Source organism: Zalophus californianus, chromosome X (genome assembly GCF_009762305.2).
Source record: "Zalophus californianus isolate mZalCal1 chromosome X, mZalCal1.pri.v2, whole genome shotgun sequence".
Classification (NCBI taxonomy): Eukaryota; Metazoa; Chordata; class Mammalia; order Carnivora; family Otariidae; genus Zalophus; species Zalophus californianus.
This window is the reverse complement of record NC_045612.1, coordinates 127,759,778-127,786,987: the sequence shown is the minus strand read 5'-3', so window position 1 is coordinate 127,786,987 and position 27,210 is coordinate 127,759,778. Positions and strand designations below refer to the sequence as shown.

The window sequence follows — 27,210 nt, the reverse complement described above, 5'->3', positions numbered from 1 at the left end:
TCTGTTCTTCTTGCTGATTGCCCAGCGAGCCATTGTCTCATATGAAGAGGATAAAAGCAAAAAAATCTGGGGGTGAACGTTTGGCGCCAAATGGTGCATGCAGTGCTGTCCTTCCGCTTTCAGATGTCCTTGTCTTAAATTTTCTTCTTTCCACGGATATGTTGAATGAAAGCAATTGCAAAAAAAAAAAAAAAATGTCTAACAGCAATTGAATGACACCTTTTGCTTTTTAAGTAGTAGTTAATATGGCTCTAGAGCTGGACATTGGGTGTCTGATGAAAGTTAGTATTGAGCACGTGTCTGTTTCAGTGGGTATTAGCAGAATACTGTAGCCTGGGGGACTTATGCACATAGTGCATTTATTTCTCCACAGTTCTGGGGACTGGAAGTCCAAGGTCAAGGTGAGAACCACTTCCTGGTTCATAGACCTCCATCTTCTTGTGTCCTCACACGGAGCAAGGGGCGAGGGAGCTCTCTGGGGTCCCTTTTGTAAGGACACTCATCCCATCCATGGGGGCTCCACCCTCATGACCAGACCACCTTCCAAAGGCCTCCCTCCTCATACCATCCCTATTGGGGGTTAGTATGAATTTTGGGGGGACACAGATACTTAGTTTATAGCAATATTTGCAATATGGCCTACTCTATAATACATTTTTTAGTTTGCATGATGCTTTTACTAGAATGTACGGTGGAGAAAACGTGTACGCTTTTCTCCCTCTTACTTTGTCAGTGTAGTAAATGCCAAATGCACTATTTTGAACTTATTTCTAGAGGCTTCCATGACAGGGTTTCTTCTGAAACTCTGCTGGTGGCATGTGGAACGTGAGCGTATTCAGCTCTGGCGGTATGGCTTTGAGGCAGAGTGATTCGGGTAAATAGCGCTTGGGGGTGACACGGTATGGGGGTGCTGCTGGGCAGACCTCATTTAACAGCTCAGCCATGTGGTGTGGGGGCTTTGGGACCGTTGGCGAGTTCATTACCTTCTCTGATCCATGAGGTGGAGACGGGGGTGCCCACCTGGGAAAGCAGGAGGTGGGGGTGGGGATTAGACTCAGCAGTGGTTTGGAAGAATCCGTGATTGTACCTGGCTCATAAAGATTAGCACCAGCCCTACCACCAGGGCTGCTCCCAGCAGATGGCACCGGTAACACTCCCACCTTCTAGGGTGATGCACCTGTACAGGATGCATCCTGTTGTGAGGGGACCTTGTGAGCACCCAGGAAAATGGCACTCCATTACTTGTCCGCTTAACTGGGGCATGTTGACTTTCTCCTCCTATGTAGTGTCTCCACTCCACTGTGGATGACCCTCACTATTTTGTATAATACCATGTTTCATAAAATCAAGGGAGTCTGTGGTTTTCCTAGATAGGTCTCTCCTCTTGTTATCACGGAGGACGCAGTCGCCACACTGTTTTGTGTTGAGCGATAGTATACCATGTGTTGAGCGATAGTATACCATGTGTTCTATGGGTCCTGTTAATTCCAGAAAAGTTTTAGTTCCCAGACATGCACTGAGCCCGAATCCAAGGGCTCTTAGAGGAGAGAAGGGCTAAGATCTAATGGAAAATAATTCTTTATTAACTCTTGCTATTTCCTTGGCCAATAGGATGGCAGTGTTTGAACACGATGTAAGGGAACAAGGGTAGAAAACAGAACGTTATCCATACAAACTCTTTAAAAACACTATTGTAAATGATCAGAGTAGAAAGTCCCATATGCCCAGTAGCATCGAAATTCTAATTTAACTATCTGGCATCCAGTGTCATCCCACCAACACACACAGTGTCTGGGGAACACCTGAGTGTCTCCTGTAGCGTGTGTGTGTGTGTGTGTGTGTGTGTGTGTGTGTGTGTGTGTTATCAGCACATGCATATTTTTAGACATCTTTTTCTAATCCTTGGTAAGAAATTTTTAAAGCAAACATATTCACTACTTTTATTGACCCATTTGAGTGCCAAACAAAAGGTGCGTGTGTGTGTTTGCACATGTCTGTATTTATATACTGTCTCGTATTTTGGCTTTAAGAAGATAAAAACCCTGCCATTTGCAAGCAGAAAACCACTGCGGTTATTATTTAAATGGCTTTGGCAGGCTGTCCAAACTACTATAGGCTTTATTCATACAAGGCGAGTATTTTCTTGATTTCATGTAGTTTGATTATATACGGTGATACCAAACATTGAGGTTTCCGGTGGGTGGAAGCATTAAATCGGTACAGGTGTGTGTGTAAAATGGTTTAGTGGTAAAAATTAAAACACTTCTTATGAAAAAGTGAACACATGTACCATGGTATTTTATAAGATTTCACAAAACGTGGCCAGGAAAAGCATCTTCTTCTAAGAGTATTATATTAAACTCAGCACATATTTTGTTCAAGAGAACTGAGATTCATTTGTAGACCCAGTCACTAAACCAGATGTTCAGTTGCACCAGGGATGGCTCCAAAAACCATCTTCTGTCTGCTTGTCCTCCCTAGGTTGACCTGGCCATGTCTGTTTATGAAATTTCCATCGAAGAGAAGGTCAAGGAGCCGAGTCCCGAGGAAGAGAGGAGAAAATGGGAGGAGGGACGCATCGATTACATGGGGAAGGATGCATTCGCCCGCATCCAGGAGAAGTTGGACCGGTTTCTGCAGTAACCCCAGGGGTCGCATTGCGCCGTGTGTGGTTAGGCAATATTCTGCTGCATGGTCCCGCGAACGCGGACATCTGCAGGCCCTTCGAAGGGAACAGGTGTTCAACTATGTGCCTCTGTTTATGGCTGACCAACTTGGGTGCCTCACAAAAATAATGTAGACCATAAAAAACCCAGCTTAAAGCCCTCTACCCCCCTGCCCTGCTTATCCAAGCTACCCATGCCTTCTTGGCTCCTCTGAGATGTCAGTTCTTCTCAGCAAATGGGAGCAAGGATAAACTTCTGGTAGACCCTTGATCATGCTCTCTGGTCTTGCTCCAAGGAGCTCTGGGATGCTGCCTTGGTCAGGTGCTACCATCTCTATCCCACGTAGGGTTAGACATCACTGCAGATTCTCTTCTGCCCCTAAGCTAATGACAGCGGCATATGTATACAGGACCTCAGGAAGCCTCGACGATGGAAAGTCCTTCCCTTGAGGACTAGGTAGACGTTCAGACGTCTTGAGGGAGACTCTCACGTAGACTTCACGGAGCATGTCTGAGCAACACCACAGGTGTTGCTTCTCTTCTGCAAATCCTGGTGGGGCTGCCAAGTGCTGTTGGCGGATGCCCGACTTGGGAAATGCTGGAGGTAATGTGGAAGGGAGATTCTAGCTGGCTTGGGGGATGGAACGTCTTCTTGGTTGGGGAGCACTGAGGGTTTACCCCGGGTGGTTCTGATGACACCTCACTCACGCTGACAGGATCTGGAGAGGCTCTTTGTGTAGAGGCAGATCTGTCTGCAGTCCGTCACAACTGACTGTGCTCTGCTGGATATCACTACCTCAGTGCTAAATAACGAGTCGAGCCACTGTGTTCTCCAGACCATTTCAATGCAGCTGTTTTGGGGAGAAATCTCAGTTTTATGAGACTGGATGCTTTATTCTATGAGAAGTCCTCATCTTCAGAAGTATCCTCGTTTTGTGAATTGACGCAGTATGTTGGAACAGCTCTGACCGGGTCACTGCGTGTGGCCACCACCTAAAAATGGGCACCACCGCGCTAAAGAGAGGGAAATGTGATTTCTTAAAAGTTAGGATGGTTTGTTTATCATGCACGTACTGTGGAACATCAGAGGGTTTCCTACAGACAGGTTTGGACCACGTGGTGGTGGCTATGCTATAACTTGGCGGGTGTGTTTGGCCATGTTTTACATCCTGTCAAGCAGGTGAGCCCTTGGGTGGAGGAGTGTGGGGAAGTGCATGATGTTAGTTGTGGTCTGAGCTTTTGCAAGACGTGAGTTACCGGGGGGTTGTTTCCTTTATGTCTGGGTGGCTAATGGTCCGCAGTCTTGGTTGGGCATCGCACATACGAAGCTTCTGGAGCTAAGTGAAGATAGCCCTATGGATATAGCCTTACAGGGATTGAGTTGGGATGGTAATCAACCATTAGAGTAACACTATAAACTTGTTCTGGGGAAAGACCGTGGGTGCTGGGTGCCCTGGTGTTGGGTTATGAAAAACAGGAGCCCGAGTCTGACATACTTGAGAAGGAGGAGTCTGGTGATGAATATTTGAGTCTGGTTCAGCTTCTGTGCGGAAGAGAACTCCTGTTTCTGGACAGTGGTTTAATGGCTTAAGGTGTCTGTTCAACACAGACTTCTGTTACGCATTCTGGTCTATATCTTTGATTTGAATGGATGCTAATGCACTTCAATTAAAAATTTAAAACAGCAACATGGTGTCCCTTCTGGTGTGTGTTTGTGTGTGTTCTGAGCCATCAAAATAATATTTTATATGTCACAGAGGGAAGGGATGTGGGTGTGTGTAAATTTAAATCACCAACATTTTTTTTCAGAATTGCTAGTAGCAGTAAAATGTGTAGAACTGTTTACTTCTCACTGTGTTGAAATTCCCTAAGGTCTCCCTAGGGAAGCTACCCATTTCCTAGCATTGTTTTTCAATGTCACATTCATTCATTCAATCCATCCACCCATCTTCCAATCACTCACCCATCCATCCATCCATGCATCCAACCATCCACCCATCCAGCCATTCATCCCATGGTTATTGAGTTCTCTGTAGGGCAGGCCCTGTGACATGTACTTACTCATAAATGAGTAGTTCAGAACATTCTGAGGGTTGCTAAATAACATCTGTGTAAGTGGTATAATACGATGTTGTTACGTGAATAAGGCCAATGCAGAATCTGTGCTACGTAAGGTCAGGACCACACAATTGTTCGAGTCCCCAGGAGATGTGATTTGACCTGTACTATCATTAATATTTGGGTACATAAAAGGTAGGTTGTGTGTGTGTGTGTGTGTTTACGTTTTCTTGTTCTAGAAATATTTTCCAATGATTATTTGGGAGCAGGAGGAAATGCCACGTGGGGAGAAGCACCTGTGGATATGGTGACTTCGCAGGGTGGGTGAAGGTGTGTCGATGTAGAGGAACAAAGTATAGTGTTATCACTTGGTCCTATCTTGCTGAAACCATTGTGTGGTACTTGAATGCACATGAACAGCTCACTTGCTGATGGGTTTTGGCGTGGGACTGCAAACAAGTTGAAGCAGAACGGGGTTTCTTTCTGGTGACCACTCCTGAATAAGGAAATGCAGACCAATTATCCTTGTATGTGCTTATTAGTCATTCATTTCTTCTTTAGTAAAACGACTGCACATCTTTTGCCCACGTCTTAGGTGGTCTGTCTCCTTATTATGGAGTTGTTTTCATTTGGAAATATTTTTCTCCCCATCTGTGGCTTATCTTTTCCTTTTTTTTCATGGTGCTCCTTGAAGCACACAAGCTTTGAATTTTGATAAACTCATTTATCAAGTTTTGAAAAGCAGATCAAGCTTTGGTTGTCTTATCTTAAAAAATCTCTTCCTGACCCAAGAGGACAAAGATTTTGCCGTGAGTTTCTTTCTGATCCTCTTTTTCGTTTGGGTCTCTAGTGGATTTGGCGTTCACCCTTCGGGACGGGTGAGAGGCTAAAGGTCTAAATGTGTGTTTTTGCGTGTCAACAGCCAACTGTGACAGGGAATGCCCCATTGGATGTGTAACAGACTCATCTGTGGGGCTAGCCAAAGCTGACCATATTCTGCAAAATTTCCCTAGTTTGGATATTCGAGTGCACTCCCAGGCCCCTCAGAGCCTGCTCACACTCAACGCAGAGCTTGCAATAAAGGCGTGGGACAGGAAGGCGGCCAGAGACGGAACCTGAGAGGCAGCCCTGGGGGTTCAGCGGCAGTCCGTGCAAAGCTCCCCGTTTGCTGTGTCTGCAGACTGAGCACCAAGGTCTGTGGGAGGAAACTCGGTTTCAACTGAGCCGACAGCGGAGGGGAGGAGTCTGTCTTGCCTCCCGGGGTTGGCGGAGGGGGAGGTGGCACGTAGTTAAGCTACAGCCGGTCTAACCGGTTAGGCCAGCTGCCAATGTTTCGCGGCCAGTAAAGACACAGGGCCCCGGAGATTAAGATAAGGCTTTTGCTCCGTCGGGTAGTAAATCAGCTCTGCTCTGCCCTGACCCCGGGAGTGCATCCCGCTTATCACCGCCCTGGGGCCCTGGGCTGCCTCCTTCCCCGGTGGATCTGCAGGCCGTCCCCGGCGTCTTTCCTCCCGTCCCTCCCTGCTGCATGTCTGATTCTGTGAGTCAGTTTTGCATTAAAATATGAGTATGTCAGAGGGGGAGACGAACCATGAGAGACGATGGACTCTGAAAAACAAACTGAGGGTTCTAGAGGGGAGGGGGGGAGGGGGATGGGTTAGCCTGGTGATGGGTATTGAGGAAGGCACGTTCTGCATGGAGCACTGGGTGTTATGAACAAACAATGAATCATGGAACACTGCACCAAAAACTAATGATGTAATGTATGGTGATTAACATAACAATAAAAAATATGTATGTGTAGAGTTGGATATTGGCCGTGTTTTGCGAGTGGAAAAAGGTTTCACTCAAAAAGGACTGACTCATGAGAAGCAGACAAGGAAGTCATAGAGGATGAAGAAAAAGGGGGGGGGGCGCGGAAGAAAGAAAAAAAGCCCAGGAGGAGGTTTCTTGGGGAAATTTGAGGTTTTATAAGCCAGCTGGAACCTCGAAATTTGCTAAATAAGTAATTTGGCAATGAAATATGTATCAAAGACCTCGGACAAGTCGTTATAAAGCCGGTCTCACCTTTAGGCTGATGAGACTAACCCTGATTCTACCCCCTGCAGGTATGTGCCCACTTCAAAGAGTGAATGTCTCAATTCCCAGTTGTTTCTACGGAGGGAAACAGGAGTCCAGGGTTAGAACCTCTGCAGAATCCCCTTCACAGGGGCTGACTCTGCTGGGAGGAATGCCCTTCTTCCTGCAGCCTGGAATGTCTATGTGGTGGCTGGAGCTGCTGCAGCCATCCCGAGGCCATGAGGCAGAGGGTGGTAGAGCTTGGAAATGCCAGGAGGCTGCTAGCATGGGGTTGCGTCCCTCCAAGACCGAACACACCCTTCCCTTCTTTTTTGTTAAGATTGCACAAATCGGTGAGATCATGTGGTATTTTTGGATCTGTGTCTGGCTTATTGCACTTTGCATAATGTCCTCGAGTTCCGTCCACGTTGTCACAAAGGGCAGGATCTCCTTGCTTCTCGTGGCTGAGTCGTGTTGCGTTGTGTGGATGGACCACATCGATGGGCACTTGGGTTGTTTCTAGGTCTTGGCTGCTCTGAAGAGAAGAATTTTGCTATGAACATGGGAGTGCAGGTATCTTTGAGATCCCGTTTTCATTTCCTTTGACCAAATACCCAGAAGTGCAATCAGTGGGTCATAGGATAGCTCTATTTTTTAATTTTTGGGGGAACCTCCATCTTGTTTTCCAGAATGCCTGCACCAGTTTGCATTCCCAGCAACAGTGCAAGACAATTCCCCTTTCTCTGCATCCTCACCAACATGATTTGCCCCCTGTCTGTCTGATGACAGGCATCCTGCCAAGTGTGAGGTCATGTCTCATTGGGGACCTCCGTCCTGCCCACATGCACACAAGGGGAAGGTTCCACAGCACGGCTGCAGCCACGGCTTCCAGATGATGTTGCTCAGGGAAAACTGGGGGGGCACAGGACTCAGGGTCTTCCTGTGCTGATCCACTGCCTCGCCCACCCGTGCTACCACCGCGTGGTACCGGGGTTCGGAGCCAGGGGACAGGGGCTCTGCCTCAGAAGGGTCCCTGGAGAGGTCGAAGAGCAGAGGCGGGCTGTGCTGGGTCACGCCGTCCCCAGAGCAGGGGCACAGGCCTCGGCCGTAGCAGGCCCCCGCCCCCTTGGGGTGGAATTGCGGTGTCATGTAGTGGACCTTCCAGAGTCTTCCACCTAAAGACAAAGAGAGCAGTGAACACCTGACCCAAGTACCAGCCCTGGGGAAATCATCAACATCCCATCCAAATAAAAAGAGAGGAGAGAAGAAAAGCAAGTGGTTCTTGCAAAGTGTGTCTATATGGTGTGGTCCAGGCACACAGAGGCAAAGGGACTCCTCCCAAAGTGCTCGGTGAGGCTGCCTGCATGGATGATAACCCTATGGGCCGTGCTTACTTCATTCTGACCCTTCATTCTAATTGCTCCACGTCCCCATACTAGTTTCATTAACAGAAGCAAATAGGACACATCAACATCGTGAAAGTTCTTGCTGTGTCCTCAGGGGGTGCATTTGCGTACAGGGCAGATAATAAAGCCAACCAGAGGGCGGTACGGGGTGGAGCCCTCAGATTCCCTTCCCCTGTACATGTGCCCAGCACCAGCCATCATTCTCCACGAGATACTGATTCTTCTCAGCTTCTCAGAAAGAGATTTGCTCTGTGATGTTGCGTTTCATGCATCATCATGGCCAGCCTATGGCACCCAGACACACGGTCAAAGACCAATCTGCATGTCCCCGTCATGGGTTTGCTTTTTTTTTTCCCCAGTGAGATGAACATTTACATTAGCAGACCGCCCTCCATACTGTGGGTGGGCCCCACACAATCAGCGGAAGGATGTAAGAGAAAGCCGACTGAGGTCCCCTAAAGAGGAAAGAATTCTGCCTGCGGAGCACAACACAGAAATTCTGCCTGAGTTTCTAGCCTTTGGCCTCAAGATGGCAGCATCCACTCCTGCGGGACTGCGGGCTGGCCCTGAAGATTTCAGACTTGCCAGTCCCCACAGCCACATGAGACAATTCTTTGAAAAATCTCTTGTTTCTACCCACCCATTCATCTACATCTGTCTTTATCTTCTATCTCTATCTATCATCCATCTGTTATCTACCTATCTACCTCTCTGTCATCTATCTATTTCATTATCTATTAATCTATCCTATCGATCATCCATCCATGATCTATCATCTGTCCACCCATCCATCCATCCATCCATCCAACCATCCATCAGGTGTCCATCCATCCATCTATGCATCCATCCATGTGTCACCCATTCATTCATCCATCCAACCATCCATCCGTCCACTTATCCATGCATCCACCCATCCATCCACCTTCTCTCCATCCATCAATCCATCCATCCAACCATCCATGTATCCATCCATCTATCCATCCATCCATCCACAAATCCATGCATCTACACATCCATCCACGTTCCATCCATCCATCCATCCATGTGTCCATCCATCCATCCATCCATCCATTCATCCACTTATTCATGCATCTACCATCCATCTACTTTCCCTCCCTCCATCCATCCATCCCTCCATGTGTCCATCCATCCATCCACTCATCCATGCATCTACCCATCCATCCACCTTCCCTCCATCCATCCATCCATCCATCCATCCATGTGTCCATCCATCCATCCATCCATCCACTTATCCATGCATCTACCCATCCATCCACTTTCCCTCCATCCATCCATCCATCCATCCATCCATCCATGTGTCCATCCATCCATCCATCCATCCACTTATCCATGCATCTACACATGCATCCACCTTCTATCCATCCATCCATCCATGTGTCCATCCATCCATCCATCCATTCATCCACTTATTCATGCATCTACCATCCATCTACCTTCCCTCCATCCATCCATTCATCCCTCCATGTGTCCATCCAACCATCCATCCATCCATCCACTTATCCATGCATCTACCCATCCATCCACCTTCCCTCCCTCCATCCATCCATCCATCCATCCGTCCATCCCACACACTCTTGGTTCTGTTTCTCAGGGGGAACCCTGACTAATGCAACCGCCCCTCCCCTGCACTGGGAAAAGGCATGTACTCACTGTCCTTCTCATGCCAGCGTGCTGCATGCAGATGCTTTCCACAGTAATGAAACAGGAACTCATGTGCAGAGTGCTCAGCAGCCCCTTGAAGCAAGGGCACCAGGCTACGGCCATCGATCACCCTGATTCAGTAAAGAGACACAAGAAGGAATCAGGCGAAGGCCGCTCAGGCTGCGTTGCACCTGAAAATGAAACTCCAAGCTTGTAAGGGCCCCTGCTATGGGGCAAGAGGAGCAGAGATGAGCTGTCTCCCCAACTTTGTCCAGATTGCAAGTTGTTGAGCAAGATGCACGTCACTGTTTCTAAACACAAAGTCACTAAGTTGTGGGGTCATTTGGTTATGCCGTGCCACAGACACAGTGAGCTCACAGACATATAAACACCATCCCAACCTTGCCAGTCATGGCCACATGACCATATTTTTAAAAAGTCCTCAATCTGAACTTAATGTACAAATGTAGTATTTTCCCTCACGGTTGTAGAACACTTTTATTTTAATTATACCCTAATTATGGTGGTTCTGTTTTCTGTGCCCACTCGGCTGGGTCATGGTGCTTCGTGATTTGGTGAAACGCCAGTCTGAGTGTTGCTGTGAAGGCATTTTTTTAGATACTGTTAACATCCGTCATCAGTGCACTCTGAGCAAAGCAGAGCCCCCTTCACAGTGAAGGTGGGCCTCACAGAATCAGTTGACGGCAGCCAAGAGCAAAGACTGAGGTTTCCCAGAGAAGGTGGAATTCTGCCTTGAGACTGTAACAGGGAAATTCTGCCTGGGTTTGCAGCCCACTGGCCTGACATAAGGATTTCAATTCATCGGCCTCCACAACTGCATGAGCCAATTCTTAAGATATATGTCTTATTTTATAAACACACAGACACCTGCACATATAACGATTGGTTCTGTCTCTCTTATACAGGAGTATTTATTTGTTCCCTTAAATGGAGTAAAACGAAATCATTATCAAAATATTTACTGCCTTGTTTTTATCTTGTATTTGCAAGAGTCTTTGGTTCTGTGCTAATATTGAGGTGATAAATCATTTCTAAAGCGTGCTGTCACTCATCAACATACAGGCAAGAGTGCATCTCAGGAAATCACAGGGAGATGTGTTTCAGTGGATTGACTTCTAATGCTTTCATCTCCTCGTTGTTGTGCTGAGTTATAAAATTTTACCAAAATGGCAAAATGAGTAGATGGACCCAGTATTTTATTTAATCGCGTTTAAGTGAGTATGATTATTTTGCCTTAGGCTGTCCCCTACATTTGAGGATGTGAGAACTTTCCGAACGTTCTCACATTGTGGTAGGGTTTCTCCCCTACGTGTAAAATAGGAAGAGGACAGCTGTGAGGAACTGGGGAAGACGGAGACCTCATTACATGTGTACCTGTCCTGGGGCACCTCGCCGCCCCCCAGCTCGACCACGGTGGGGAAAACATCCATCAGGCTGGTGGGCTCGTGGATCACTCGGCCGGCCGGCAGCACCCCAGGCCAGCGGAAGATCCCCGGCACACGGATGCCGCCTTCCCAGCCCCCCATCCCTTTGCCACCTGTAAGTAAACACCATTAGAATTCTCCAGGAGATGGTCCCATCCACACACCCCCCTGGGTGCACCTGTCTGTCTGTGTGTATCTACCTGGGCCCCCCCACACGTAATCACACACGGTGGCAGCCTGCATTTCCCAAAAATATTTGCAGCAATAATCCCAGAACCTCGTCACTTCCCTATGCGCACGTGGAGTCCATATGCTCTCCTCTTGAGATTCAGCGGGTCTTTGTGACCACGCGAACGCACGGGGTGTGCAATGCGTGGCTTCAGAGCTGTAACTGGCACTGGGGTTTCATACCGCTCATGGTTCATAGTCCCCGTCCTCCTCCGTCCTTTTTCTTTCTGAAAGGACTAGGAATTGGATCTTGGACCCCCTTCTCCTCCTCTCCCACCTGCTCGCCATACCATACACCTGTTCCTTTACCCCTTTTCCTGGTTCTTCTTCATTTCTGGGACCCTTAGCAGTGAGTTGGGGCCCAGGTTGGCTCTTTGGGAAATGCACATACATATTGAGCATTAGACAATGTGCTTCCACTTCCTAAACTCCGGGTATGGAAATCGAAGCCATCCTACGTTACAGAAGGAGAGTTGTAAACAGGGAGGGATGTGTTCAGAATCTTGCTAAATAAATGCTTCTTTGTCGCAGCTCAAAAATTGTAATGGGCTTGCCTTTGTTTTGTACTGCTGCGTAACAAGTTACTGCTGCGTAACAAGTTAGTGCTGCGTAACAAGTTACTGCTGCGTAACAAGTTAGTGCTGCGTAACAAGTTAGTGCTGCGTAACAAGTTACTGCTGCGTAACAAGTTAGTGCTGCGTAACAAGTTACTGCTGCGTAACAAGTTAGTGCAAATCAGCAGCCTCACTCCTGGGTATCAGGTCTCCCTTCTGCATGTTGGGAGTCAGGCGTGGCTTGGCGGGTACTCTGTTCTGGGTCCCACCGTCAGAAACCGAGGGGTAGGCTGTTTGTAGAACACACCACCGGGAATGATGAGAATCTACTCCACAGCTTGGGGATGTATATGGAGGATTGGAGGAAAAAGCCACTTCCAAGTCATAGGAACATATACAGTCGACTCTCATTCCCTGGAGTGATGTTCTACAAAGTCACCACAAACAGCTCATACTGAACAACGACTCTCAGGTGTAATATAGGGCTCAGTTCCAGGGAGACTCTGGTCCCCGTATTTTCATCAGCTAATCAGTATATTTCTGTGTGTTTTGGTTTAGACTCCTTATTGAGTAGATGTTGTGATTCATTCGCATTGGACTCACGGCCAACAGCGCTAGAATTCCTGTCTGGACGAAGCCAATCTAACACACCTATTTTCTCTCTAAGGCACATCGCAAGCTTCTTGCCCTTGGAAACAGGGAACAGCCCTTCAGGACTACGATTGGGAGCCATTTGAAGTAGCAAAGTCACCAACAAAAAGCAAACAAAACTATAAAAAAGTGGCCACTAAAGAGTCTGTGAAAATGTTTATAGTCTGAGAGATGAAATTGTAGGCACAGGGTTACGTCATCCAACCTTAGTTGAGAACATGCATGTCAGGCGACTAATATTTTTACTGCTGTTCAAATGAGTACAAAGGCATTGCAAGTATTGATTTTTGGGGTTACAGATACATTTTAGCAAGTGAATGAATTCATAAATATGGAATCCATGAATCATGCAGAACAATTGTATCAGACTTTTAAGATGACAATATAAAGGTATCACGCCCTAAATCTCGCATGATATTGTGGAATACGGGGACACATATAACTAAGGTTATGGTTACTGTGCTACCTTGGATTTAGGATGGCATTTATTTCAATTTTATCTTAATTATTTATTTGTATATCTCACTCTTCTACTAAAATGTGAATTCTTTAAGGGAAGTGCAGGTGTCTTTTTTTCTCTCTCTTGGCATCTGGATAGAACTTGGTGTATAGGAGCTGCTCAAGAAAATCCCCCTTTGAAAGCACAGACTCTTTTCCCCTTCTGCTTGCTCTCCAGCCTGTATCACTGGGAATCATTTGGTGGGTCACATATCTGACTTTTAACCCCCAGTATGCATTGGTCTCACCTCTGAATATTCCATTCCATCCCCCCAGCTGGCCACGTTCGTCCCTTGCCTCCAAATGTCCTCCATGATCAGAGGTAAAATACGTGAATGTCATGTTTTTCAAACCGTTTACTTCAACGGCTTTAAGGATTTCACCTTTAAGAGAAATAAAACAATTCAGGACAGAGCCAATGAAACAGCATCAGTGAATTCAACCCAAATTTGCCCTTTCTTGCTAGAAAGTCCCATAAGGGGACTCTGCACCTACCAGGAGACTGTCGTTATGAATGTGATCACAAAGTGTGAACCCCTATCTGATTTTCCTGATACCACAGGATTCAGAATCTTGTTTACAGAGGTATCACTAGTGATCATTAGTGATACTAATATGGAAAACAGAATAAACGCCTAAAGCCAATATGCCAGCAATGGAGTGTTCTGAATGGGCACTGTTGGCATGCATACGTGTGTCCATAATGAGCGCATGGGGGTGGGCACGTGGTGAGAAAGGGTTTGATGGGACAACCCCGTTGAGACGGGAGGAAGCCAGAGCTGTGAGCATCCATCTGTGCGTGTTGGCACATGGGGGCCAAGGCTCAGGAGAGCCGAGCCATCTACAAGCCAAGCACTTGCTTTATCTACGGAGACCAAATGCACATCTAAAGCACTGAAAGTAAAGATTTTATACCACTTGGGCATGTACAGCAGTGGAAATGCATGTTTTTAAAGCATGATGTAATCTACCCTCCCATTTTGGGGTTGTCTGCCTCTTTACTTGGTCTACTGTAGCCCTATGCTTCTCCCAGGATAAGCCCTCGGATCCTGCAAGGATTTAGATGTCTACATTCTTTCAAGAATCTATATACACTTGAAACTAAGGTAACACTATGTATCAACTATACTTCAGTGTGAAAAAAACAATCTATAATCTCGCTGGATCTCTCCAGGTTTTCTCCAGGCCGTAGTGAAGTTGGTCTGTTGCCCTGAATGACAAGAGTTCTTGCTTCACTTTCTGCAATGTCTCATGATGGTTTTATTATTTTTTTTTAAGATTTTATTTATTTATTTGAGCACAGAGATGGGGGAGGAGCAGAGGGAGAGGGAGAAGCAGACTCCCCACTGAGCAGGGAGCCCGATGTGGGGCTCGATCCCAGGACCCGAGCTCATGACCTGAGCCCAAGGCAGACGCTTCACCGACTGAGCCACCCAGGTGCCCCTCATGATGGCTTTAAATAATACACTTTGTAGGATGATTTTGTGCAGAAGTAGGCCGAGGGATCGGAAGTGCTGAAGGAGCACATGAATGATATGGGAAACTTTCTCCCTATTCTTTGCCTTTTCTCTTATTCTTTATTGCAGCTTGGTTCCTAGTGAGGTGGCCCATCTGTTACCAAAGTTCAGTGGTGAGACTAAATGAAGCACAGCTGTGCCTTGACTTACCTACAAGCCAATCCATCTCCTCCACGTTGTCGCCGTATAAGCCGTGCCGGCTTTTTCCAAGAAACTGTTTTGTAGTTACCAGGGGAATGTGTACATGCAGCAAGGACACGAACAGAAGGAATGGCCTGTGCTTATTTCTGAGAGAGGAAAAACATCCTTCAGACACGATGACACCTGTATTTGATCCTGTTTCAACAGCCTTTGATCCATTTGAGTCCTTGAAACTCACCTCCCCATCAGGGCTGGTTTAAGAAATTCCAAAGATGATAAAGAGACTCAGGTGCTATGAGAACTCACCTCCTCTTTAAAAGTGGGATTACCTTTCAATATAGGAAATTGCCTCGTGTAGCATGAGACTCGCCGTTCTTTCCAAAACCATGGGCTGCTCTGTGACGTCATGGTTTCTCATCAGGATGCAGTTCCAACGACGCACAAACCCAAAGCTGGCGTACCAGGAGACAAAGAAGAGGAAGACGAGGCTGGCTGCGCCCAGGACTACCTTCCAGGACACAGAGATTAACCCGCACGTCTTGGCAACAGCAACAGTCAGGACCCCCAGTGCCGCCATCTGGGTATAATGCCACAGCCTGCTTCTAGTCGCGGCGTCCAGTCCCGGGGGCCTGCCTGGCTGACAGTCATTCACAAGCGTGAAAGGCATGCCATAAAAATAGTCAAATCCGTGGTTCAGTGGGTGGTGGCAGTGGTCGGTGCGGAGTTCACAGTTCACACCCTGGTGCCATTTTCCTGAAAATAAGAGCAAGAAGTTAAACAAGAAGACACATGGAAGGCACTCTGTCTGACACCAATCACCTCAATAATTTGGATGCTCCAATGAAAATGAAGGTATGCAAACAGCAAAATCTGAAATAGAAAAGGAACATGATATAAATTGGAGATAGAAAGGAATAAAATGAATGGGTTTGATCCTGGTGTGTTTTTAAATGGTTACACTGCACTTTGCAAATACCGAACAAACGTATGGAGGTCATGATCGTTATCAAGAGATTAAAGGTTTAAAGAAAAAGATTAAAGGTTTAAGGTTTTCTGGGCTGTCGGGAATTACAAGTTTGCAACCCTACACTATTCTGCTATTAAATCACTCAGAAAATATCACTTACGATATTTCTTACTTAAAAGACAACTACTTGATAACAGGAGCTGGCTCTAGAATAATCTTATGATACAGCAGAAGGAAGTGACTCACTCCACTAACTAGTAAGCAAGAATTGCTTATAATAGATTCTTTCCAAAGGCAGTAATTTTATAATATCATTGAGATGGAACATGAGGAAGCCCATATATCAAATTCTGGCAGGTTATACAAGAATTGGGTTATCTCCAGATGCTCAGCCAGCTTTAATTGAGCTACAAGATAGAACAGGAAAGGGTCCAAGGTACTGTTTGCCCTAATTTCCCAGGTGCAGAGGTTAAACTGGGTCCCGCCCTGCTCTTCCCTCCCATGACTCACGAAGCGTCTTCAGAACTTGTAGGACTGGTTTTAGTTCCAAGCCCAGGGACATTCCTTTACGTGCCTGCTTCCATTTAAGAAGTGAAAATGCTGAGATGGGGTAGGTATGTGGAATGTGAAGAACAGCCTTGTCTGAATATAGATGGGGTGTGTGCACCAGAAGAGTAAAGTTGCACAGAACAAACCGATAAACAGGTCTGCAAGTCCAGTAAACACAAAAGAAACCTACTCACCTAATTTTAAACACGATTCCACCCACAGAGTAGGAGAGACCTGGGTGGCTGTGGGGTCAAGGACTTTGACCCGATGGTGGTGAGTTGGTAATGGAAAGTTCCAGTCAATTTGGGTGGCTAAGAAGCTTTGCTCTACTTCTTAGGATTGAAAAGAGAAATATAGGTGATAGAGCAGATGTGTACAAAGTCCTTGAAAATGTCTTTGAAAATGGGATATGCTATATTCTGAGTATCTGTGTCTTCCCGAAATTCCTATGTTGAGACCTGACCCTGAGGTGGATGGAATTTGGAGGTGGGACCTTGGAGATGAGAGCAGATCCTCAGGGTGGAGGCCCCGTGAAAGGATCAGTGCCCCAGAGAGATCCCCACCCCTTCTTCTCACATGTGAGGACACAGAGAGAAGACAGTCCTCTGTGAGGCAGGATGAGGGCCCTCACCAGACACGGAAGCTGGATCTTGGGCTTCTCGGCCTCCAGCTCTGTGGGAAGTATATCTACATAATCTCTATTTCTAAAGTAGCAGGACATTTTAAAAGGGGGGTAAGGGTGATTCCCCACCCCTCCAGCCAATCACCGCCCTGACACAGTGGGGGTGTCATGGTCCCTTCTGAACTCAACAGTGAGTCTGAGTGTGGAAGAGCTGGTGAGGGATCAAATCGGAGCCCCTGCACACAGACCCGACCCAGCCCTCCCTTGACCAAGGGGTTGGGGAAGACGCCCTCGTCACCGGGCCTCTGATTCCTCTCAGACGGGATGCCACTCCTAAACACACAGGCTGAGGCAAGGAACGAAAGCGGTCACAAGCATGTGGTCCATGACAGGTGGGCGCCCATCTGCTTAGAAGTCACCTAGCAGGTGTCAGAGTACTGTTCTCAGACAGGTGCTCTTACCAGGTTGGCCCTTGCTAATGATGTGTGACAATCGGCTCTCCAGAGGATTCCCATCATTCCCTAAATAGTAAGTGTGGCTCTGTGTCTAAAATGTTTGCACAATGTGGTTTTGCTGAACACCTGCTTTCCTTACGGAGGCTGGAGTTTTGGGGGGTGCCAGGCAGCGGGTGCCTATGAGACCAGCCCCTAATACAAAGCCTGGGAACGGAAGGAAAGAGGCAAATCTCACAAGATGTTGAATTAAAATTGCTTGTCGATGACAGAAGTTCCAACAATGTGACCAATGCAAGAGAGACCAGACGGGGTCAGCACCCTATTTTGGTTCTGACATGGGATGTTTTTGCCTTGTTGGGAAACAGGTGCTTTCGATGGTTGATTCTCCATCCCCTTGAACCATATGAGTACCTATGAGGCCGGTTGCATAACCTTGCTGCTGCAGGATTCTCGCAAACGTGGTTTCATTCACGGGGAGTCCGCCCGATCCCCCGTTCCACAGGAGGACACGGTACCCATCATCAGCATCCATGCCTGTGGAGCAGAGCAGAGAGCAAGCACTCACTCTCCCTTGACTGCAGCAGGGGTTCTTGCCTGGGTTGGAACGTGGCTCACGCTGTCTGGGGTTGGTTTGGGTTGTCACAATTGCAGGAGGGGTTCTACTGGCGTCTGGTAGGGGAAACAGCCTACGGTGCCCAGGATGCCCCTACCACAGAGAATCATCCGGCCCAAATGTCAGCAGTGCTGAGGTTGAGAAGCCCTGCCTTGGCATGAGAGATTCTGTCTGTTTCTCTCTCTTTCTCTCTTTATCATCCATCCATCCATCCATCCATCCATCTATTCATCTATCATGTATCTATCTATTAATCTATCATCTATCAATCTATTATCAATCTATCTATCTATCTACCTATCCATCTATCTATCTCTGTCTATCTATATCTTCTATCCATGATCTGTCTATGAAATGGTTCCCAACCGAAGGTGATTCTGCCCCCCAAGGAACACTTGGCAATGCATGGAGACATTTTTGGTTGTCACAACTCGGTGGGGAGACTGGCTGCTACTAGCACCTTGCACGTAGAGACCTGGCCCCCAGCACCTCAGAACGTGACTGTGTTTGAAGACAGGGTCTTTAAAGAGGTAAAAATGAGGTCATCGGGATGGGCTCTGATCCCACAGGACTGGGGTCCTTATAAGAAGAGGAGCTGAGGACACAGACACTCATAGAGGGACGACCACGTGAGGACAGAGGGAGGAGGCAGAGTCTACACGCCATGGAGAGAGGCCTCAGGAGGAACCAGCCTTGCCCACGCCTGGATCTCAGACTCCCAGCCTCCAGCCCCGCCTGGATCTCAGACTCCCAGCCTCCAGCCCCGCCTGGATGTCAGACCCCCAGCCTCCCAGATGATCAGAAAATTAATCTCTGTTGTTTAGGCTGGTCCTTCTGTGGTATTACGTACGGCAGCTCAGACAGACTAAGACAACAGTATTCCAATGTGTGAATGTGCAGTTTATTAACCCACTCTTCCACTGATGAACTGTGTCCGTGTTTGCACCGTACAAACAGTGCTGCTGCGAATGTGCTCATTCCATCTTCTGTAGAACGTGCATATGTGTGTACATGTTGGGCACCTACTTAGGAATTGCTGGGTCACAGGGTGTGCATGCACTCAGCTCAAGCAGACACGGACAAACAAATCAGGGCCCCCCCTCCTGCAGCCTCACAGTGCATCTCACCAAGCTGTTCCTTGTCCCTCTCCGACTCTGACCCTAATGCTTTCCCTTAGAAGGGCCTTTGTGATGACACTGGGCCACTTGCATAATCCAGGATAACATTCCCATCCGAAGATCCTTCACCTAATCCCATCTTCAAAGTCCCCTTTGCCATATAAGGAAACATTCACCCGTTCCAGGAATTAGGATGTGGGATCTTTGGGGACATCATTCAGCCCCCTACATGCTCTCAGAGCCTGTCTGAAATCATGACTACACATCAAGGACCGACTAAAATATTTAAACAAATAAAACACAATGTCAACCCTAACCAGCTACCCTTGGAGAGTTCCACTCTGAATTCCCAGTCAACCAAATCATCGCCTGACTACCTCAAACACAGGATTCTTTATGTAAGTTCTAGGTGATGTCACCACAGATTCTATCTGCACCGTTTTCCCTGGATCTCAACCATCGCTAATAATATTAAGGGACGAGTAATGAGTGGACACAGACGTGCCCCTTTCTCAGTTGTCCCCACAACACTGACCTGATCTGAAGGAGTGCCTCCCTGTGAGGAAGGAAGATCTGCTGGGGGTGCAGAGGGGAGCGGCCGCCAGGTGCTGGGTGAGCCTCACACCTTCCTCTGCAAGCCGGTCGATATTGGGTGTCCTGCGCAAACCACACACAAAACATCCCGTCAAGACGGGGCTTACAGGGATCCCTGCACAAAAGGCATGGCACGGTATACATGAGTATTTCTTGAGGGTTTTATAAGCAGTTGCATATGGTGTCTCGCAGAGGCAGATGGACCCACCCCCAAAACAACCAGCATGAGCACATGTACTGAGGACCACTTGCTGCAAAAGGTGCTGAGCCCTTCTCCCCGGTCCGGGCCTGCAGCCCAACCCACCGCGTGCACAGCCACCATCCCAGCCCACTGCATCACCCAAAGCTCTTGGTGGCCAGGAGCAAGTTTCCCTTGATGCTCTTGCTGTGTGTAGCAATAAGAGTTGTGCACCACCTTGCTCTTGCGTCTGCTTTTGTCAGCCAGGAAGCTGTGGCCAAGAAGCTGGGTCTTTTAGAGCTTGCTACTCTTTGCTCTTCTGTGAGCATGCTCTATCTCACAAATGGGAAACGGTCTTCCCAATCGAATGGGGAAGGAGTGCCCTTTCCTGCCTACACCACCAGGTTTCCATGTGAAGGGGTTAAACTAGTAGAGAGCAAGTGGATCAAAGAGAGACAGGAAGACGTGAAGACCGAAGCCACTGGCTGGAATATTTATATTGGCTGGAATAGAATCTTTGAGAGCCGATGCCTAAAACTTCCTTACTGGGCAGGTGGTCCAATGGCCCCAAGGTTTAAAGGGACCTTTGGAGGTGACTTGAGGCATGCGTGGAGGGCTTCTTTGCTGAGTATGAGTGTTGGTGGAGGGCGCTGAGGGAGCTGAGTGGTCCACAACCATCATCTACTGGGGAGAAGAGCCTCTAAGTGTCCCTGTTCCCCCAGAGCACGCAGAAGTGACCATGGCTTTGTTGAGGGTCTGGGCAGCCCCAGGCTGAGTCATAGCGCTAGTGGATGCTATTTCCTTGGACACAAGCCACTTCCAAATCCCTGTGACCCAAACTGCTTGCTAGTGGAAGGATGCCACGTGTCCTAGAGGGTCCCTGTCCATAAGTTTTATGGAGAGAGGATAGAAATAAGATGAATCCTGAAGGAGCTATAGGCCAGCTGAAGGACTTCTAGGAGCCAGTGGGCATCCCAAAGCCCTACTGCGGGCTTTGGGGTTCAAGATCTTTCAGACGCATCAAGACCACGGCCAAGACCATTCTCCAAACGTTGTGGTAAATACCTTCCTTACTAACTCATATGGCGTTGCCAATTTTGAAGAACACATTTTTAGTTTTAATTTTTGCTTTTGTTTTGATCCCTCTGAGTGAACATAGTATACGTTGTCTGAAAAAAAAAAGAAAAATTACGTGTATTCTTCAAAATCCTCGAAGCTGGTTAAGCACAGGGGTCATGGGCAGAAGGAAAGTGTTCAAAAGATGTTTGGTGTTAAATGCATGGGAGGTCACTAAGTAAGTTCTGAGTTAGTGTAGTAATAGAATAATATAACACCTTTGGAGATTAGTAAAGTGAAAAGCTGCATTTTTGGAATCCCTGTGTTATCTTTCATCCCAACGATTTCCTAGTCATCGGAGTGATCTCCGCATTTGCGAGGAGGCAAGCAAAGTTGGGAGATTGAGCCACTTGTCCGTCCCTGGAGCTGGGAAGTGCCAAAGGAGGGTTTAATACCTCCTTAAGTCACACCTTATCCGTGTGACTTAAAAGATCCACCGAGTGTGGCATTCTGGGGGTTGTGGCTCAAGCACCTCCATCCTCAGGCTCCCATCTCCCATTAATCATAGATTTTCCGATAGTTCACGACCACCCATCCACTTTGTGACCACTAAAGCTTTTTTTCTGATGGCTTTGTTCCTATTTAAAGAGAGAGAGTGCCTTCTCCCTCTTGTTTGCAAGCTATTGTCTGTACTCATTCAGCTGTGGCTTCCAGGCCCCTCCTGCATGCCCAGAAACCACAGCTGAAGCTACTATTTCAGATGCCTGCTCCTCCAGGCAGCTGCTGGGGCCCTGCCACGCCTCTGTTTTGGAGAATAGCTGTGTCAGTCAAGACTGTTCTGGCCACTTTGGTCACCTTTGACTCTTCTTAAAATTGCAACCAACCGAAACAGAAAGGCTGTTATTAAAAATCACCCATTCTGTACTCATGCTGGTTGTTTTCAATAACCCAACTGTAAAAATTTACTTTTTTTTTTGACTAAACTATGAACATGAATTGCAAGGGCTTATAGAATTCTACTAATTAACCATAATTATATTAGCTCTGACCTATTTTTCAGTTTACAAAAGTTCTATCTCGTTTGATATGCAATAGTCCATCTATTATTTACCAGTCTGTCATCTATCTGCCCATCCTTCCATCCATCTTTCCATCCATCCATTCATTCACTCATCTCTTTGATGAGTTTGATAGCCAATAGTCCATCTATTATTTACCAATCTATCATCTATCATCTATCATCTATCTACACATCCTTCCATCCATCTTCCCATCCATCCATTCCCTCACTTATCTATTCACCCCTCTTTCCATGCTTCCTTCCATCCATCCTTCCATCCATCCATCCATCCATCCATCCATCCATCCATCCACCCATCCATCCATCCATCCATCCATCCATCCATCCATCCATCCACCCATCTATCCATCCATCCATCCATCCATCCATCCATCCATCCATCCACCATCTATCCATCCTTCCATCCATCCATCCATCCATCCATCCATCCATCCATCCATCACATCCACCCATCTATCCATCCATCCATCCATCCATCCATCCATCCATCCACCCATCCATCCATCCATCCATCCATCCATCCATCCATCCATCCATCTATCCATCCTTCCATCCATCCATCCATCTATCCATCCTTCCATCCATCCATCCATCTATCCAGCCCTCCATCCATCTTTCTATTCTTCCTTCCTTCCTTCCATCTTTCCATCTTTCCATCTTTCCATCCATCCATCCACCCATCCATCCATCCATCTATCCATCCTTCCATCCATCCATCCATCTATCCATCCTTCCATCCATCCATCCATCTATCCAGCCCTCCATCCATCTTTCTATTCTTCCTTCCTTCCTTCCATCTTTCCGTCTTTCCATCTTTCCATCCATCCATCCATCCATCCATCCATCCATCCATCCATTTGCCTGTCTAGCTATCTATCTCTCTTCTTTCAAGTATTCATCTCTTACAGATGTCTTCATGATTATCTACATTGTGGAACAGAATGAAAAACAGCACAGGTTTCAACCTCAGCATTGAAATCTTCTGCAGAATCTCATTCCTCTACTTGTTAAAAGATACCTTAAAACAGGAAAAATGCTACTGATTTTAAATTCTGTGCTTCTCGATCAATTTACGTTATTTCCTTCTTTCCCTAACCAAGTTGATTGGCAAATATAATCTTAAAATATTACTCTCAAGTGCCCTTCATTTTTTATGCATTCTTTTCCTTTTAAATAACGCTCTGGCCTGTGGGATCAGATATTTTCATTTTAACAACAGAGAGAAAGTATGAGAGTGTCTGAGAATGATATAAATACGCTGAGAAACAGCCCAGTGACTGTCATGAAAGGAATGGAGGGGCAGGGCATGTATGAGATTTTCCTGAAAGAAGAGATATCTTTTCTTCCCATTATGCTAATGAAACGAGCAGGTTTCACATGTATTTACAGACTCGTCTCCGTCATTAACACATGTCTGGTGTGGCTTTGCTGTTAGAGCATCAGGGAGTCACTTCCATGATTTGCATCATGGACCCAGAAGGAAACATGGAGATCATCCAATGGCCTTATATCAAGAGGGGAAACTGAGGCTGGATGTGTGACTGATGTCACAGCTATTCAGAAGCAGGGTTGGGGCCACAGAGCCAGTCCCGGGGCTCCCTCTTCTGTCCTGACTTCCTGTTCCCCTGACCCTTGGTAACTACACATTCATTACACACCTCATGGGTTCTCCACTTCCATTTCTTACGAGGCCAGATATGAAAGACAGACCTGGTGTGGCCCACATGTGGGACCAGAGTGATTGGCAAACCAGGGTGTCTGACCTGATTTCGAACACAAGCGCCTTCTAGCATATTTAGGCATGCACAGTGAATACCGTGGTCGCTGGAGAGAATTCTACGGGACGGCTTACTAGTGAAGCTTCACTTACTATGTGCTAAAGGAGTCGGAACAATTTCATAGCAAATCTCCTAAGGATGAAGGGAAGGAGGCCTTACAGCACGTGCAGCCAATTCTCCTGGAAAGCAAAGACAGTTTCTCTAAACCGGGTGGTTCTTAAACCCAAGTTAAGTCTTCTACCTGTCAGCCTTGATAGCTTACTTGGGCAGAATTGTTAAACGGGGTGTGCCGTGCTCGCGTTGGGGTGGGTGGACATGCAGTGGAAACATGTTGAAGACCAGGGAAGTGTGGTAGGTTTGTGCAGAATACCCACATTCCTTAGAGGCGGATCGCGAGGGGCATGGCCCCCACATCTGTAAGGGGGGCCCTGCAACCCATGTGGCCTGTTGGCTCAACGTCTTCATCAATGAGTCAATGCATTAAATTAAGAGAATATCTCTGCCGGCTTTAGGATGCCCCCAAAGACCCTCCTTCCACTCGGCCTATATTTTAGTTGGAAGGCGAAACACTGTACATAAAAATAGTACTAATAGTAATCATGGGTGCTGCCCCCTAGCGGTGGTATTGGGCATGCAATCCCAGTTTCTTAATTTCTTACTGGCTTACGTTTTCTTAACCCAAAGCGGCAGGCCCCAAACGGTCCTGAGGGGTTAGGAATTCATGATCCGAATCCCGGGGGACCCGATTCAGTCCATTACAGGGAGAGATGGCTCAGAGAGGGCACGGCGTTCTCTTGGGGTGTGAAAATATTCTAAAATGCACCGTGGTGATGGATGCACTTCTCTGAAGATACCCGAAGCCAATGAATTGTCGGGTTTCACTGGGTGAATGGTCTGTTCTGGCAAAAGTATAACTGGGCAGGCTCAGCGCGGGGAAGGAAGATCCCTGCATACACAGGGCAGAGTTCTGCTGCAGTTGGGAAGACTGCGACCAAAGGGGGTGGGCACGGGTCTCTGTAGGCCAGTCCCAAGGTGGGCAGCTACTGCAAGGCAGATTGTGTGATGCTGGGGTGGTGGTCTTCCTAAAAGAAAGGGAATGGGGTGCTTTTCTTCCTTTTCTCCTCCTGTTGCATAGACCACGCAAACATCATCGTCCACATGTTTGCCAGCAGGGATGGGGTAGAAGCCTGCGCACTGTGAATACACACTAAGCTCCCCATGTGGGTGAATAGCAGCCCCAGGGGCAGAGCTGCTACATCCTGATTCCCAGTATTTGTGAACAGGACCTGTGACTTGGAAACGCGGTCTTTACAGGTGTAATTACTTAAGGATCTGAGATGAGCTCATCCTGGATCGGGGTGGCCCTAAATCCAAGGGCAGGTGTCCTTGTAAGAGACAGAAGAGGAGACACACACACAGAGGAGAAGCCACGTGAGGACGGAGCCAGAGATGGGAGGGACGTGGCCACGAGCCCAGGGACTCCTGGAGCCCCAGAAGCTGGAAGAGGCAGGAAGGACCCTCCCCTGGAGCCTTGGGAGGGAGCATGGTCCTGCCCCGCCTGGATCTCAGTGGTCCTGCCCCGCCTGGATCTCAGCAGCCCTGCCCTGCCTGGATCTCAGACTTCTGGTCTCCAGGACTGAAACGAGAAGAAATTCCTGTTGTCTAAAGTTACTCCATTTGAGGTCCTTTGTTCAGGCAGCCCTAAGAAAGGAACACACCCACGCGCAGCCAGAGTGCTGCGCTGTTTGAACATTTCAGTTTAAGACCCTGCTTCCCGATCAAAAAATAATTTCTTGGGTGTTCAGATCTGATGCGCTAAGGAATTTCCCAGTACAGGCAGATTTTAAATGCATCATTCAGCCAGATGCAGCCCCTTACACACACACACACACACACACACACACACACACATGCACGCACGCGCGCGCCACACACACACACACAGCACCAGGACCCCCACCATCACCAGGACATTATACCTGAGCGTATCGTTCCCATAGCAACCAAGATCCCCAATGCCAAGATCGTCTGCCATTATCAGTAGAATATTGGGTTTAAAGGCATTTGCAGCTTTTAACTCGGAAGTCCTCGAGAGCAAACACAGAAGGAGTAGAACCGACAAAGAGTCCCTGGAGAGACAAACAAAAAGGCCGAAATTAACGTCGACGATTTAGGGAATGTTCAGTCGGTATTTCAAAGCCGCTTGCTGGGAAGGCACATGCATTTGCCCTAAATTGGGTTTACCGAGGGATCCCATCTAGGTGCTGGTTCCTTTTGTTCGGACTGCTCGCATACTAACACGCGGAGCAGAAAACGGGAACGCGCGAGGATCTTGCCCAGGGACCTCCTCCCCTCCCCTTGGTCATTAATCCTGCTACCTGTGTGGGGAGCTCCCTAAAGGGCAGGGTCAGAGGGCTGAGCGCTTGCCTTCCGGGCGCGCCTTCCTCCCTTTCCCGGTGCAAAGGCGGCCAGAGCGCGCCTTCCGTCCCCGGAGCGACCGCACAGGAGGGAGGCGGACCCAGAGGGCTGGAGCGGCGGGAGACATGCATTTTAAGGAAGAATGTGGGATTCAAAGCACCCCAGCCACGACAGGGAGACACGGCACTGCTGGTGTGACCCAGTAGTGACAACACGGGCTTGCAGCGCGCGTTGCCAGCGAGGCCGGGGCGCACCCGCGACCGCGCGGGACAAGGGATCTGGGGCGTCCCGGACGCGGATCCCCGGCCCTGCCCGCCCCATAAAGCGGGAGGGACGCGGGGCCTGGAGCGCCCTGATCCTCATTCCTGGCTCCTGGCTGGCAGCGCGAGCGTGCCCCGGGGTCCCCCAGCAGGGCCCCCACCGCTGTCCGGTCCTCTGATTGCGCCCTGGTGCGCCAGCAGTCCGGAGCAGGGGGGCAGGGACTGGAAAGGCGCGGCGGGACAGGGCCTAGGTGGAGCGTTAAGGGGGTGGCCGCATTCCGGGCGGGGAGCGGGCCTGGTGCGTCTTAGAGGGCGGTGGGGAGGTGTGGGCCGGGACGCGGCCGAGGGGGTCTTGGGGGACTGGCCATGTTTTTGGGATTACGGTCAAGGCTCCGCTCGGGCTGGCGGACCGGGGCCAGGCAGGGGCGGGGCCGTGCAAAGAGGAAGAGGCGCGCTCCGGGAGGCGGGCATCAGGGCCTGGGCCGGACGTGTCTCAGAGTGGGGGAGGGTGCGGCCGGGCTGGGATGGGCGGGCGGGACGGAACAAAGGGGGGATGGGGGAAGGAAAGGAGCGGGGGGTGGGGGGAACGCGTGCTAGAGAGGGAGACGCCGCCGTGCTGTTGTGGGGACGGAATCAAG

At 48.3% G+C, this 27,210-nt stretch overlaps 2 protein-coding genes across 15 annotated transcripts in view; one reads left to right on the top strand and one right to left on the bottom strand.

Moving 5' to 3' along the window:
- Positions 1 to 4,353, top strand: part of GYG2 (glycogenin 2) — a 35,075-nt gene extending 30,722 nt beyond the window's left edge. For all 14 annotated transcript variants that reach the window (XM_027607791.2, XM_027607792.2, XM_027607795.2 and 11 more), the window contains one exon: positions 2,482 to 4,353. In XM_027607791.2, the coding sequence (XP_027463592.1) occupies positions 2,482 to 2,643 (162 nt within the window). In that variant the 3' untranslated portion in view covers positions 2,644 to 4,353. The remainder of the gene's footprint in view (positions 1 to 2,481) is intronic.
- A 2,196-nt stretch (positions 4,354 to 6,549) lies between these two features.
- On the bottom strand, positions 6,550 to 26,454 carry ARSD (arylsulfatase D). Its single transcript, XM_027607786.2, is given in 13 exon segments — positions 6,550 to 7,956; positions 9,859 to 9,980; positions 11,245 to 11,407; positions 13,474 to 13,608; positions 14,893 to 15,029; positions 15,213 to 15,636; positions 17,888 to 18,010; positions 19,743 to 19,864; positions 25,874 to 26,023; positions 26,139 to 26,167; positions 26,169 to 26,248; positions 26,251 to 26,331; positions 26,334 to 26,454. Coding segments are annotated over 13 exon segments (2,031 nt in total). The 5' UTR covers positions 26,440 to 26,454; the 3' UTR covers positions 6,550 to 7,597.
- Between the last annotated feature and the right edge of the window lie 756 nt (positions 26,455 to 27,210).